Here is a 16,185-nt window from a genome sequence, read left to right on the forward strand (position 1 = left end):
TTCATTCCATTTATTTTTTTTTTAAGATTTTATTTATTTTCAGAGAGGGGGGAAGGGAGGGAGAAAAAGAGGGAGAGGAACATCAATGTGCAACAGAAACAATCAGTTGCTTCTCACATGTCCCCAACTGGAGACCTGGCCCACAACCCAGACATGTGCCCTGACTGGGAATCGAACCAGAGACCTTTTAGTTCTTAGACTAGCACTCAATCCACTGAGCCACACCAGCCAGGGCAGATATTGGAGATTATAAAAAAGGTAAGATATGACTCTGATTTCTGAGGAATACAGTCTGGTAGAGGAGGTAAATACATATTTAATTATATACAATAACAACAAATTCTACAATAAAATTAAAAGCCAATGTCTGAACTTTTCAAAAAACTGAAAATTTTAACTAAATTTTTATAGCAGCTATCGTCTAACACAGTTTAGTACTTTTCTTTGTAGTTACTGTTTTAGTTAATTTATCTCCCTAAAATAGAGTGTAAACTAATTGAGAACAGGTCTTTGTAATGACGAGTCTATGGATTTTGAAAGACAAATACATTGGGGTCTTATTTTTGCCATCGTCATTTAGTCACTGTAACTTTTCTGATCTTGAATTTACTCTCCTACTAAAGTGAAAATACTAATAACTCTGACAGGGTTGTAATGATTAAATGAAATGTATTTTAAAAATCTCACACAATATATGGCAAAAACTTGTATGCCTGATGAATTTTGGTTCTGTCTTTGTATTCTACCTGTGTCCGCTCTGGTAATGAACAGTAAGTTTGATCGGTGAAAGGTGGTGCGGGGAGGTGGAAGAGGGTAAAGGGGCAATACGTGGTGATGGAAGGAGACTTGACTTTGGGTCTTGAACACACAGTACAATATGCAGATAATGCATTATAGAATTGTACACTTGAAGTCTATATAATGTTATTAATCAATGTCACCCCAATAAATTCAATAAGAATTTTTTAAGAAGAAAAAATAATTTTGATTGATGGATGGGTTTATTGATTCCATGGTCTGCAGTTCACAGTGGCGTCCCAGAACATTTTGTAATGCATGTGATGTTCATGGAAGCCTGCTCTTAGTAATGATGACACTTGGTATTTTTAATTTTGTGTTTGAAATTTTCAAATCTCTGATTTTAATTGTACCACAACCTGTGCAATAAAGCTAGGCAGATACGATTATCCTATATGACAGGTGGGAGTTTCATTTTTGATGTACGTGAACTAAATTGGGATTCTTAAGAGGCAGTCATTGAATTTGTATAGGTAAAGTTGGGATGCAGTACATGGTTCATGGAATACTGTAGTTCTCTTGGCCTGAATTTTTTAGTTGATATAGTAGTGAAAGGGGAATTCTTCTATTCCATGGCTTAAGGACACATAAACTCTCAATGCAGCAATCTTTTTATTGTTGATTATTATAGCTTCTGTTACTCCTAGAAGTTGACCAACAGGGACCTCGGTTTAAGAGATTTTGTCATTCAGCTTTCATACAGTAAATGCTGAGGCCAGCCCTTTGCCTGCAGGGGCCTGTATCAGTGAAGAGAATCTGTGACTTCTTTCCTGCCTGCCGAGCAGTGGGGAGAAGTCAAGGATTTTAATGTTCTTTGTAAATGAATCTATGTGCTTGAACCTGATAGGCACTAGTACTACATAAGGTCTGTCTGGAAAAAGTCCAACCATTTTAATATAGTGAGAACAGTTTGCGTGACATTGATATAACCTGGCAGCCAAGGAGCGTGGACTGGAATGCTCATGCACGAACAATGATGACTTCACTATACTAGTCAGTGGGGGACTTAGATGCCATTGAGTGGCCATGTGTACTGTGTGGCCATCGCATTTGCATTCAAATTGAGTGAATAGTGCAACGAATCTGCATCAAATTTTGCATTAAGCTTGAACATTCCTCTGGAAACTATTTAGATGATTCAGAAGGCCACAGCTGTGGGCAACAGGTGATTAGCAGCTTCATCATGACAACACACCTGCTCATGCATCATATCTCCTGCAGAATTTCTTGAGGAAATGTCAAATCACCCAGGTGATTCAGCCCCCCTACAGCCCAGATTTGGCACCCTGTGACATCTTGCTTTTCCCAAAACTAAAACTGCCTTTGAAATGAAAGAGACTGCAGACAGTCGATGAGATTCGGGAAAATATTGTGGGGGAGCTGATGGCAATTAGGAGAACTGTGTGAGAGTCAAAGGTGCCAACTTTGAAGGAGACTTGCAGTATCCTTGTCCTATGTACAGTGTTTCTTGTATCTTCAATAAATGCCTTTATTTTTCATAGTACATGGCTGGATACTTTCTGGACAGACCACAGCCTATTCTCCTTGGAGCATGGGAAGACCTTTGTTGCAACATTTCAGTCTCCTTCTCTAATTCTTTCAAGTAGCAGAAAACAAGTTCCAGAATTTTTTAAAAGAATGCTGTGTATGCTTTTTTAAAAGCTGGGTAAACTTGTTCATTTAGATAACAAACTTCAGATGTAATACATTATTACAGTCTTCAACTTTCTTTGGTTTTCCAAAGGAGAGTTAATTGGGTAAAGTTAAATGGGAAATGAGCTGAAGAAGCCAATATGTGTTGTGTATGGCTGGATTTCTGTAGGCTGGAGGTACATGTATGATCCATACTTTGTGGCAGCTTTTGAGATTGCATAGAAGAAACATGTAAAGAATTCACAAGTTCTTTAACAGTTAGTAAAAGTTAAATATTTAAACATGGGAATGTAGTCGATGGATTGCAGCTTAGTTTAGAACCTGCTTTTTAAATTTAAAATACTTTTTTAAGATCATAAAGAAAACCTTAGAAATTTAAATATAATTTGCAGGGAGAAACAAACTTGCAGCCCAAAGTTTAAGTAGAAAACTGTGTGTGCTTTTGGGTATTTTAAAGGAGATTATCTAGTAAGTTTTGAAGGACAGAAAAAGTTTTACATCTTTTTCAGAAATTGAACATTCAGGATGGCCCTGAAACACAGGGTGGGGCAAAGTAGGTTTACAGTTGTATTTGAAGCACAGAGTTTATTCTTATATATTTCTTTATTCACTATTATGTTATTTTCCATATGAGCAACGGTAAACTTACTTTTGCCCCACCCAGTATTTAGCATACATGAAGATAGTAACCCAAATGGCAATCCTTTCTACTCTGTTACTTTTTGTCCAAATTTCCTTTAATTTTTTTCCCTTCTGTAGAAAATGCTCATAAATGTGAATTTAGAAGGGAAAAAGAAGTAGAAGTTATAGCTTATTCCATTAATTTTGTAATTATATTTTTTCCTCGGTGTCTTTAAGTGGCATTTACCAGTATGGGTAAGATTAATTGTTAACAATACAAACCAATTTGAAAATTGGTTATTAAATTGAGCTATAATATGTAAAACCTTATGGTAATGTGCAGATCTGACTATATTCAAGTGCAGTTTTCATACCCACACCAATTGTCTTGTAATAATCGGGAATGCATCCTCTGTGTGGTATTTACAAGTTAATGCCATTTTAGAAATCACACCAGTATATCTAGTGGCTTTCCTGGGTGTATGTGGCTCATTAACGATTATAATTTTAATTTGAAATTTTAGTTTAAGGGGATGGGGTAAGCCCTTTCAAATTCTTAGTTGTTAGGAGTTTTGATGGAAGATAGGGATGTGTGAATGAGGAGGAAGATTAGAATGAGTTACAATAAGGAAAGTCAGATGATAAGTAAAGCAAGTATTATTCATACTGCAAAAATAACACAGGATCTCATATAAAATTAAGGAGACAAACATTTAAAAGAGGAATGACTTAAAACTTACAAAGGACCATTCACAAATACAAGTAAATATGCATATTTTAATAAAAAAGAGGAGAACATGCAAGTGGCTTTAGTGTGGCTGAAAGTGTTTGAGCCATCATCCACTTGAGAAGGGGGTGGAGAGAAGTGACTAGCTATCTTCCAGTACCTATTCAGTTTTCTTCCATTATTTCCTTTTTCCTCTTCTGTATTTTCATTCTCCCTTTTTATATATCCTTCTTCCTCTTCCACTTTTCTCAAATACATTTTCTCTTTCAGAATGATACTTTCTTCCATCCAGCACACAGAACCAGTTGCTTAATAATGTGTACATTGTCTCTTATTAGCAATGAGAGAAACTCACTAACAACATTAAACATTTTAAACATAAAAGAATTTAAGGTTGACAGAATGTCACTTGAATGTAAAGAATTTTAGTCTTTTTTGTTCACTGGTCTATCCCTGGTGCCTAGAACAATGCCCAGCACAAAGAAGATATTCAATAAATACTTGTTGAATAAATGACTAAAATATTACTTAGAAATGTTTAATCTCTAGCTAGAGTGCTAGGCCAGTTAGAAGCACAGAGAAGGTGAGTTAATGTAGGAAGGGAAAGGTCAGATTAATAGAGTGCTTGGATTTCATACGGTAGATACAGGGAGCCATTATGAATTATTGATGAGACTGACATGATAACAGAGTGAACACAATTACTCTATTTAGCTGCTGTTTGTAAAATGGATCGTAGCTTGAGGTGAAGAAATGTTGGAAACAGTAAACAGTTACAAGATTGTTGTAGGAGTTCAAAGTGATTCAGCTGTTTTGGCTGGTATGTTAATCCAGTGATATCTTTAGCAGATACCCTTCTTTGACATCTGATGTCTCCGCTTTATACTTAGGGATGGATGAAGTCAGGAGGAAGAGTTCTTCCCTAAGTAATAGGCCAGGATTCTAGTTCCTACTTCTCTACTTTCTAAATTCATCATCATAGATAAATACTTAATTTTTCCTGGGCATCAATCACAGTAACTATAAAATGACGAAATAATGATCTGAAAGCAGGGGTGTAGACCAGATCATTTTTTGGTGTCCTTACTATTCTTATATCAGTTACAGATAGTGTGAGCAATGAACACTATATTTTGTTTCCTAATATTAATTCTTACAACTAGAGTATTTTAAGAGGAAAGTCCCATAATGACAGTTAATATTTCCAAGCTTATAAAGTTTAGTATTATGTGCATTGACTGCTGTATTTTAAAACATGTATTCCTGTTTTTTATATGTGCTATTATCAGGTATTTAATTTTTTTAGTATTATTAGGCTGTAATAGTACCCAAGCTGATGAACAAAACTTCAGCCTGGGATACTTTTAGGGAAACTTGAAGAATATAAAACTGCTTCTAAAAGATAAAGTGTTTTATAAAGCTATAGGAGCAATAACACTAACATTGTTTAGTCAATATTACTAGAAATCACATATTCTACCTTATTTTGCTACTGAATACACTATATGTGTATACATTCACACATGCTTTTTCTTTTTTCTTTCTTTTTCTTTTTTTTTTTTTTTTTTGCTTAGAAGGTCTTAATACCAGCAGCATTTGGGGTTCTCTTTCTTTTTCTCTTTTTTTCTCCCCCTTTTTCTCCTTCTTTGGTACTGTTTTCCCTTCTGTTTGGGTTGTTTCTTGCCCTCCCCCCTCCCCTTTAATCCATCTGGAAGATGAAGAAGCAGCTGCTATGGTAACTATGCATTTTGGTTAATGAATGGCAGACTAACAAGATACATAAAACATGCAAACTGTGCAGAGTTAGTTGCTGTCAAAGCTGTAGGGGTATAATACTTTCCCTTCTTCCTACCTTTTAAAAAAAATACTTTAACTTTCCTGTGGCATTTTGTTTTCTAATTTACCATTCATAATATCAATATGCTAATATGAACTATTTCTTTTTCTGCTTAGTCTGCACCTTTTCACCCTGTGGTGAATTTATGGGAGATGAGTTGAGGTGCATAAAGGAAAAAAATGATTAATTGGGTTAAGAAGTGGATTTCTTTTAGACTCATACGTACATAGAAGAACAGGGACAAAATTTTTTACTAAGTGTTTAGTCTTTGACTTACATTTTTCCCCTTGCTTTTTGGGTATTAGCGCCCCTTTTGAGTCTGTCTCTGGGATTAGAACTAATGAGTAGTATGCTTCTTGAAGATACTTCTATCATAAAGGTCAGCTACAATGGCAATATTGCATTCAGCCAAGCCTTGAAAATTCCTGTAATCTGTACCATCCTGTCTCATGCTGTCCCATCTCATAGTTGTCCTCTCTCTGCAGTGCTCTATGCCCAGGTCTCTGTGGCTGGGCTGCTCCAGCCTGGCGGACAGCATGCCTTCGCTGCGATGCCTGTATAACCCAGGGACTGGCGCACTCACAGCTTTCCAGGTACTTTCTCTGTCTCTGTGCGTTTGTTATTTGCGGGCTTTATTTAGTGTGTGTCTCTAATTCATGAGTGTGTCCCTCCTTTTCCATGCTTTACTTATGTTCATCTTTTTTCTTTCACATTGTCCGTATATCACATCACTCAGTACTCCTTTAATGATTAATTTCTAATGTAGATCCAGACTTATCCACTCTTAAAACATTTTTATTATCATGATTGGTTTGCCAAAATTGAGACCACACAACTTGACAGTTGGTTTTCATATCTAGTAGAAGTATGATAATAAATTTTAAAGTAATCTCAACAAATAGCATTCAATATGTAATGTTTGCTCTGGACCTACATAAAGCCAATTAATTTAATTAATCACTTACAGCCAGTTACTCAAATACCTTCTTATGTTTTTCTTATGATCACTAAAAATAAAAAGTGCTCTGTCAGAGTGTCTCCTGGTTTATATGTATAAAATCTTTTTTGAGAGGTAAGAACTGTGTTAAATTATATCTTGATTAACAGGTCTAGTGTCAAGGTAGAGAGGCCCTTCAGACCTTTGAGTTCAGTATTCAGCTTAAGACAGTCAAGCTGCTCTTGTATGGACCAACAGATTTTACTTCTCCTCAGCCTTTCCTCGAGGCCATTTGTTCCACTGATCACAAATCAACGGAAAGTATTTGGTGGTTTGGGGTTTTTTTGGCAGAATTATTATCTATCCACCTCAGGTATTTGGAATTTCTGTTCACCATTTGATAGCAATACACAGGAAATTAGTTTTTAAGTTTATTTTTAACCTATAAACTTACATTTTATTTAGAAGAATTTCAAAGACAAGTAGTAAGCATCAGAATGCTATGACTAAGCCTTAGTTAAAAGAAGGGAACTTAAGTATTCCACATTCCTGAACAGTGCTAAGAGTTGATAGTTTTTAATGATACTGTTTTAGTGATGATAATGCTGAATATTTCTATTTGTCCTTTGCAAAATATAATATTAAGTTTCCTTTGCTTGTATTACGAGGTACAATATAGTAAAGTGTGTAGACGTTAAAATTAGTTAAGTCAGGGCTTACATATTATCTGTCACGAGTGGTATGATCTTGAGCAAGTCATTTAATCCTCATGTTCCTCATGTAAAGGGAGACTGTAGTAAGGACATGCAGTACATGGTTGGTGTTTTTATCATCTTCATCATCATTAGCATCATTGCTGTTATTGTTAGAGAATATTGATATCCTGAGAATATCAATTTGTTTCATATATCTTGTATTTTTTACTATGTATTGTATTGAAAAAGTTTCTACTTTCAAGGAACTCATGATCTAGCTTATTGGTTTTTAACCGGTTTTGTTGTTTGTTTGGTTTTTTTTTTTTTTTTTGGCTTGCAATGAGTTTAACCAAACTGCAGTCTGTTAGAATAGTCCCTACCAGACTGCCCTCACTTGAAAAACCAGTTGCAAGTTTAGGAGTCTCCACGACCACCCTCAGGTTCGATAATTCACCAGAAAAGACTCATGGAATTCACTGAAAGCTATTATATTCATATTTTATTGCATGAAGAGGGCACAGGTTAAAATTAGCCAAAGGAAGAGACACAGAGCAAAATCTGAAGGGGTCCAAATGTAGAACTTTCTGTCATCCTCTCCCCATGTAGTCATCGATGGCATTACTGCTTTTGCATCACAGTATGTGACAATACATAGGATATTGCCAACCAGGGAAACTGACCCAAGACTTTGGTGTCCAGAGTTTTTATTGGAACTCAATTACAAAGTGCCCACATACTGACCTTTAGTCTCTAGCCCTTCCTGTCAATCACACTAATGCTTTTAGTCTCCATTTCCTCTCAGTATTGGAACTGCTAAACTGTGGCACAAAGCCGCCATCCTGAATCACATTTGTCTGGTGGCCAAAGACCCTAGGCAAACAAAGGCACTCCTGTTAGGTAAGAACTTACAGGCCTAGATTTCACCTCCCAGTAGCCAAGGGCAAAGGCCAGAACTCATTTGGGGTAAGGTTAATTTTTCACTACACATAGGTTATGTACTCCTTTGAGGATCTGATGAAAACTATTGATCTTGGAAAAATACTGCCACACATAGGCAAAATTTTATTTAATAGTTTTATATATGGGATTATTATATTTATATTTTACTATGAGAAAGGTAATAAGTCACATAATCCCAAAAGTATTATCTCCCAAACTGATAAATCTATGAAGGAAATGTGCAGGGAGCCATAAGAACATATTAAAGAGGAACCTGATCTTACCTGAGCGTGGGGGGTAAGGAAGATCAGTTGATCAGTGTTTGCATAGGAATTAGTGAGGCCTAAGGAAAAGACAGTGCAAAGGCCCTGTGGACGGATGGAGGTTGGTGCATTTAAGGACTCTATTGAAAAAAGACTTGTATCAGAGAATGAGGAGAATGGGGATTCTTGATCATGCAGGATTAGTCTTGATGCTAAGAGAGTAGAGAGCTGTCAAAAGGATTTAAACACAAGTTTGACGTATTATATGTGCATTTAGATTCATTACTCTAGCTATAATTGGAGAGAGAGGTGGTGGTAGTTTTGTTTAGTCCCAGAATACCTTTGCATTCTTAAAATTATTGAAGATGCTGCCCTGGCCAGTATGGCTCAGTTGGTTGGTCTGTTGTCCCATAAACTGAGGGATCATGGGTTGATTCCCAATTGGTGCACATGCCTGGGTTGTAGGTTTGGTTCCAGGCCTGGGCGCGTGTGAGATGCAGCCAATTGGTGTTTCTTACATAAATGTTTCTCTCCTTCTCTCTCTTCCCCTCTCTCTAAAAAAAAATCAATGATCATGTTCTCAGATGATGATTTTTAAAAAATTATTGAGGACCTCAAAGTGCTTCTGTTCATGTTGATTATATCTGTCGATATTTTACTATATTCAAAATTATGAGAAAAAATTAAATATTAATCTATTAATTTATTTAAAATAGCTGTAATAAACACATTACATGTTCATGCAAATAAAATATTTTTATGAAAAATAACTTTTTAAAAATAAGACTGGAATTGAATTACATTTTTATGAATCTCTTTAATGTCTGGATTAATAAAAGACAGCTGAATTCTCATTTCTGTTTCTGCATTCAGTCTGTTGTAATGTGTTTTGGTTGAAATATATGCAGAATATCTAGCCTCACATAGATAGTTTGAAAAGGGAGAGGTATTTTAATGCCCTTTTCAGGTATTCCTAATTGCTAAAAGATTAGTTGCAGTATACAATATGAAATCATCTCACTGGACTTACTGTACTCTGCTATGTTAAAATACATTGTTCTCAGTCTTCTCAACAAATCGTGCTGAAACAATTGGTCATCTAAATGCAAAATAATGACCCTAGACTGTTGACACTACATTATGTATAAAAATATTAACTCAAGCTGGATCATAGTTGTAAATATGAGCTAAAATTTTAAAACTAACAGAAGAAAGTGAGGAAGGAAAAAATCAAATTATGGCCTTGGATTAGACAAAAGATTTCTTTGATAAAACCCCCAAAACATGAACCTTTAATCAATGATAAGTTGGACTTAATACAATTGAAAACTTTGCTTTTCAGAAGACACTTGAGAAAATGAACAGATAAGGCACTGACTGGGAGAAAACATTTGTAAAATACATTTCTGAAAAAAGACGTATTCAGAATATGTAAAGAACATAATAAGATAAACTACTCAATAAAATAATGGGCAATTAATAGGCAAAAAAAAAAAATTGAAAGGATACATTACCAAAAAATACGCAAATGGAAAATAAGCATATGAAAAGATGCTCTCTATTTTTAGTCATCAGGGAAATGCAAATTAAGACCACAGTGAGACACTACTACATTGCGACCCAATGCCTCTTCCCACCTTGGAATGTTGGAATGGGAATTCTATAGACCACAGGCAGTTAATACATTCTAGTGTAATAATGAGAAATGTGCTAGAAAATGCCTTTAAAGCAGAATTCTTACACTTACCCACTGACCTCTGCAGTTCTCTATAGAGTACTTTTTAGTAGTTGGGGCTCAATAAATACTGATGATTTGAATTGTATTAAATAAATAGTAAAGATTATCATATGTAATTGAAAATTGTACAAGTCCATCCTGGCCGGGTGACTCAGTTGGAGCGTCACTCTGTATACCAAAAGGTAATGGGTTTGATCCCTAGTCTGGGCACCTACCTAGGTTGCTGTTCAGTCCCTAGTTGGGGCATGTGGTAGGGGAGAGTTGAGGGGGTGGGTAACTGATCGATGTTTCTCTCTCTCCCTTTTTCTCTCTAAAATTAATAAACATATCCTCAGGTTAGGATTTAAAAAAAATTTTACTAGTTAAAATCATCTGACTTGGAACCCAGATACGAACAAGAATTCAAATTTTCATTTGGTTTATAGCTATCTTGAATCTAAGGTCAGAAGGAAGAATTCTGAATAAATTCACCATCACTTTCAGGGTCGTCTCTATTTGGTCTTAATCTAAAATTAACATGTTTATTTTTAAAAATTTGTTGAGTCCCCTTATAAGTTGCTTCTTCTAGAGTATATTTGAAGAAAAGTTGATTTAGAGATTTTACTGGAAAATTCAGAAATAAATTTGAGCATTTGGTCCTTGAATTATATTGCAGGAGTGAGATTGTGTGGTACAGGCAGAAAAGAAATGCTTAGAAAAGCAGCCCAAAGGCCGGTGTATGGCACCGTGATTAAGAGCATGGACCCAGACCAGACTGCTTGAGACTGGAGCCTGGCTCTATTTAGATACGATCTTGGGCAAGTGCTTGACCTTTCTAAACCTCAGTTTTCTTATTAGTAAAATGGGGCTGGAAATAGGATCTCTTACAGAGTTGTTAGGATTAAATTAGTTGATTTATATATTAGGTCCATAGAACAGTGCCTGGTAGATTATTGGGTTTTAGATTATTAGAAGAATGTGCAGAAGACTAAGTTGAGAAGCTTTCAGCAAATACTGATTTTCAGCCAGGTATAAAACAGTAGCCTACTAAGTAAAGTCTTAATATTTTTCATACCTTACAGCCCATTTCTATATCACAGGGAAACCTACTTTGGGCCAGGTATTGATGAAAAATTTTGCTTTTCCTAACATTGCTGAAAGTATGAATGTTTATTTATTTATTTTTTTACTCATCTTCAGAGAGATCCATTATACCTATGTAGCAAAAATGGAAGAAATGGGCTTACATGCTATTTTTATTCTATTATTCCAAGATTTGTTCTGTCAGGTTCAGTGTGCTCAGGTGCTCAGAGCTGCTGGCTGACTAAGTGGCCAATACAGGATTTAAATCTAAGTCTTTCTGTTTCCACTACTACAATTACAACAATCTTAGTACATTTGCATCTTTCTAGTTTGGGTTTTATTTTATTATTTAGATTTTTGTTTATGTAAAATAAAATTTATATACAGTGAAATACACAGATCCTAAGTGTACTCTGGATGAGTTTGACAAATGTACACATTTGTGTAACCTCATTCTCAAGGTACAGAACATTTTCACAATCTGAGAAGATTCCTCTGTACCCCCATGCAATTCCTCGTTTGCAATTACTGTTCTGATTTGTCACCAAAGATTAGTTTTGCCTGTCCTTGGACTTCAGTTAAAGGAGGTCATATACTACGCATTCTTTTATGTTCGTATTCTTTTGCTCAACATAATGTTTGTAAGATTTATCCATTTTGTAGTGTTTATCAGTAATTCCTTGTTATTGCTGACTATCTTCCATTGCATTGATATATCACAATTTGTTTACCTGTTCATCTATGGCTAGATATTTAGATTGTTTACATTTTCCTCTACTATGGAAAAAGCTACTTTATACAGTTTGTATAAGTCTTTTGGACACACGTTTTTATTTCTCTTGGGTAAATACCTAAGAGTGGAATTGTGGGTCATAGAGTAAGTGTATTTTTAACTTTAAAAGAGATCATTAAGGAATTCGTTAAAGTAGGTAGCCCAGTAGGAATACTTTATTTTTTACTAATATTGCCAAATGTTTTTAAGGAAGTGACTTAGTACTGGCTTTAAGGTATTTTACCTCCCCTGAAATTATTGCATTCCTTTAGTAAGTTTGAAACATTTTATGTAGTCAAAATTCTGTGACAATAGAAAAGGAAGAGCCGTAGGTTGTTGAATTTGTTGGATTTTCTCAGTAACTCAGAAATGGCAACATTGGGACAGTTTAACTGATTATTGATGTTTCAAACCACACATTTTAAACTAGTGACATAGAAGATGCTGAAAATATTGTTTAAGTAGATTCTATGAGGATATGTTTAGCTTATACATATTTTCACCTTCATCATTTCATTGGTTTGTCCTGGAAAGTGTATGGGTGGTTAAGAGAATTTCTCTTTATTAACAGTAGATGTATTTTTTTTTTTAATCATTCACTCGTCTTTAGCAAGTGGTGATCTTATAATCTATAATAATTAAATGACAATGATTAGCAGAGGGAAAAAAAGTGCTTAAAAATAACTGAGTAATTAAGATCCTTTATTTTCTTTAGAGATTGAAAGGGTAGAGAAATTCTAACAATAAGTATATAAGTAAATTATATGACCTTAATATATTTTATGTGTCAGGTATAGATAGTAGTTTTAGGGAAATCTTGAGCTAAATGAACCATAAAGTAGTTTAATATTAGCCAGGGTCCCTTGTCAAAGGTTAAACTTGTTGAAGGTAAATGTCAGGAGATATAACGTGTTTTATTGTTAAAGAATATTTAGAAGTCTACTGAATCTTACCATCTACTAAGTAAAGTAGTAAAATGGAACAATACTAGGAAAATTAAGCATTATTCAAAATATATGTATGTATGTACATAAGACTTCACTTTATATTTGAGGTTTTAGGGGAATATGGATTATCACATTGAGTATAAATTAACATTCAAATCTTATTACAAAACAATACCATAAAGAAAGTTATCCATGACAGGAACGCATATTAAGCCCTAACTGATGAGCCCCCCTGTTGTATATGAATAATCACAGCACAATTTCTATGTAATAAAAAATTTAGTTCTTTTTTGTTAACACGAGTTGACATTTGACCCTGGTTTATCCCACCTATACTCCTCACTTTAGGAGTTTGAATATAGAGACAAATCAAAATGTTTTTAGTCGGGGGAAAATACCCCACATTTTCTTCTGCTTATAAAACTAATTGTTTATTATGAAATATGTAAATTATTTGATAAAATATAAACAAGTATCACCCATAATCTGTTCACTTTATGGTAATTATCAATATGTTAGTTTCCTTCAATCTGGAATGACCTACCCACCCATGCATGCATGTACACATAGAGATATAACCCGGTATAGTTTTGTTTTAATATTTTTATTACCATATTTTAATAAAATATAAAAATTAAACAGTACTAATTGTAGAAAATACAGAGTATTAGAAGAAGGAAATATTTTAAATGTCCTTCCAGACATTACTATTTTATTGGTACTAATACTTTCTGAATTTCAACTGTGCTAATCCCCGTTTATCTTTGGTTTTGCTTTCTGTGGTTTTAGTGACCCATGGTCAACTGTAGTCTGAAAATATTAAATGGAAAATTCCAGATATTTTGAGAGAGAAAGCAAGAGACCACATTCACGTAACTTTTATTACAGTTTATTATAATAATCTATTTTATTATTAGTTATTATTGTTCATCTCTTACTGTGCGTAACCTAAATTGACCTTTATTGTAGTTATGTATGTATAGGACAAACATGGTATATATACGGTTTGCCAACATCTGCAGTTTCATATATCCATTGGAGTCTTGGAACATATCCCCTGCGCATAAGGGAGGACTACTGTATATGCTTGTCCAAATTTATTTATTGGCTGGTTACATTGGTTTTGGTCACTCTTTATCTCGTGGCCAGTTGCTCATGTTTGCAAACTGAACAAAGTTTAAACTTGGTTTACCACTCATGTAACTGAGCGACTTACTGCCAATCCCTCTCATGTAATTAGCCATTTCAAATTTGCAGTTCTCCTTAGGTGCCATGTTCTCTCATGAATTATGCCTTTGCATATCCTGTTCTCCCTCCCTGGAGAACCCTACTAAACAAACCTATCCTCCCCGACACCCTGCCTCCCACCTTTATCTACCTGGCTGATTTTTAATCTCCACGGTTCAGCCTAAGTTGTTTTACCTGTAGAAGAAAAGCCCACACTGATCTTGTCACTCCCCTTAACCTAGCCAGAGCATCTGTACCAGGGCACGCTGTAGATACCTTTGTAAGATCACTGATAACATACTGTGATTCTTCCCTCACCAGACTGTGCATTTCTTGAGAGTAGGACTATATTTTAATCATTTTGTATTTCCAGTGTCAAGTACAGTGCTTAATATAGAATATGTGCTCTATGAATTTTTGCTGAATAACTGAATGTTTGAATGGACTTAGATATTTTGAAGGAAACCATTGAATAGCATATATGGGGTGAGAGGAGAGAAAACATTGGATTGTTGGTATTACCTGCACATATATGCACACAAATGTGTCTGTATTCAGAAAGAAGTCATACTTAAACACACTTACATGGAAAAACAAAACCATGCTGAGACCTCAAATGTCATACATTTGGCTTACATGCAGCTCATACCATAATGATCCCTGTGAACTGGATTTGTATGTGAATTTGGACTCTTGTTGATGAACAAATACACGTTTCAAGCTATTAAATAGTGGCACTGCAAGCCAGCTAACAGTTCAGTTTCAATGATGTCAACATCTTTATCTTCACAGCAGTGTGTTTGTGCAATTATTTGACTATTTTATTGCATTTTACTCTTATTCTATAAAAGAGTAGATAGTGAGAAAATTAAAAAGATGATAGTAGTGATAAACAACAGTCTAGAGAAAAGATGGAAATCATTAGGCACACTGAAAGTGACGACCCTTTAGGTAGAAAATTAAGGTACATGTGCAAAATATTGGAAATATATTGAAGATTGCTTCTTAAAAAGAAAGTATAATTATGGATTTTAAAACGTTTCAACTAACATTTAAATTTAGTGTTCAGCTTCTAGCCTTCCAACTCTTATATATATATATTTCACCAAGAAAAGTAGAGATGATCTGAATTTGCTGCATTATCCTGGAAATACAGTAGTCTATCTTGGAGAAATGATATAATTTGTACTTACTTGTGTTTTAAGATGGCTACTTGGTTACTTAAATACTCTTTATTTCTTGAGTTTTGTAATAATAGATTGTTGCTAAATATTTTGACGTATCTGTAATGCAGGTAGAGTTTATTTATAGGCGTAGTGTGCAACATTATCGAATGTTTCAAGTAAACTAAATCATATCATTGTGAGATGACCAGATTTCCTTAAAATTTTTGTATTTTTTATGATTAATCTGAAAAATTAAACTCTTCATGCTGCAAAGAAGGTTTATTGTTTTTGCTTCTGTGGAGTAACACTGGATTTTTCTAATTGCCCTAACTTCAACATGACCCCTAATTGCAGATGGGAGAGAGTACAGGTACCTCAGGGATCTGGGGTTGCCCCAGTGTAAGGAGCACAGCCTGGAAAAATGGAATTGATGAAAACTCTAAGGGTGATGGGAGCCTCTGTGGATGCACTGTCCTTATCAGACAAATTCTTGCTGTGGGCATTTAAGACGAACGTATCTTCTGGATAGGTACATATCACTTTCTTTATATTTGGAAATTAACTTCTTGTTATTGCCATCTTTGTGTTGAGTAGATGCCATAATACCACTGGAGTTCTTTCTGTGCTATTTAGGAATCACTGTTGGCTGTTTGGGGACTGCCACAACCATTTGTACCTTCTTTTTCTATTGTTCTGCTTTAAGTTGTAGTGTTTTATTGTCTTGCTGTCCTTGTGTTAGTTTCAAGACTTGGTATTTTATGTGGACTGTTAAGATTTGGAATCTTGGTAGATGGCAGCATTTA

The 16,185-nt window shown here is 34.9% G+C and overlaps 1 protein-coding gene across 4 annotated transcripts in view; it reads left to right on the forward strand.

Annotated features, from left to right (window-relative positions):
* Nucleotides 1–16,185, forward strand: part of BTRC (beta-transducin repeat containing E3 ubiquitin protein ligase) — a 175,488-nt gene that overhangs the window by 52,087 nt on the left and 107,216 nt on the right. For 3 of the 4 annotated variants that reach the window (XM_054581387.1, XM_054581388.1, XM_054581389.1), the window contains one exon: nucleotides 6,122–6,229. The exons of the other annotated variant lie outside the window; for it this stretch is intronic. In XM_054581387.1, coding sequence (XP_054437362.1) covers nucleotides 6,122–6,229 — 108 coding nt within the window. The remainder of the gene's footprint in view (nucleotides 1–6,121; nucleotides 6,230–16,185) is intronic. 4 annotated transcript variants of the gene reach the window in all.

This window comes from Pteronotus mesoamericanus, unplaced genomic scaffold, assembly GCF_021234165.1.
Source record: "Pteronotus mesoamericanus isolate MK-2021 breed Mesoamerican mustached bat unplaced genomic scaffold, CSHL_Meso_final contig_657, whole genome shotgun sequence".
Lineage (NCBI taxonomy): Eukaryota > Metazoa > Chordata > Mammalia > Chiroptera > Mormoopidae > Pteronotus > Pteronotus mesoamericanus.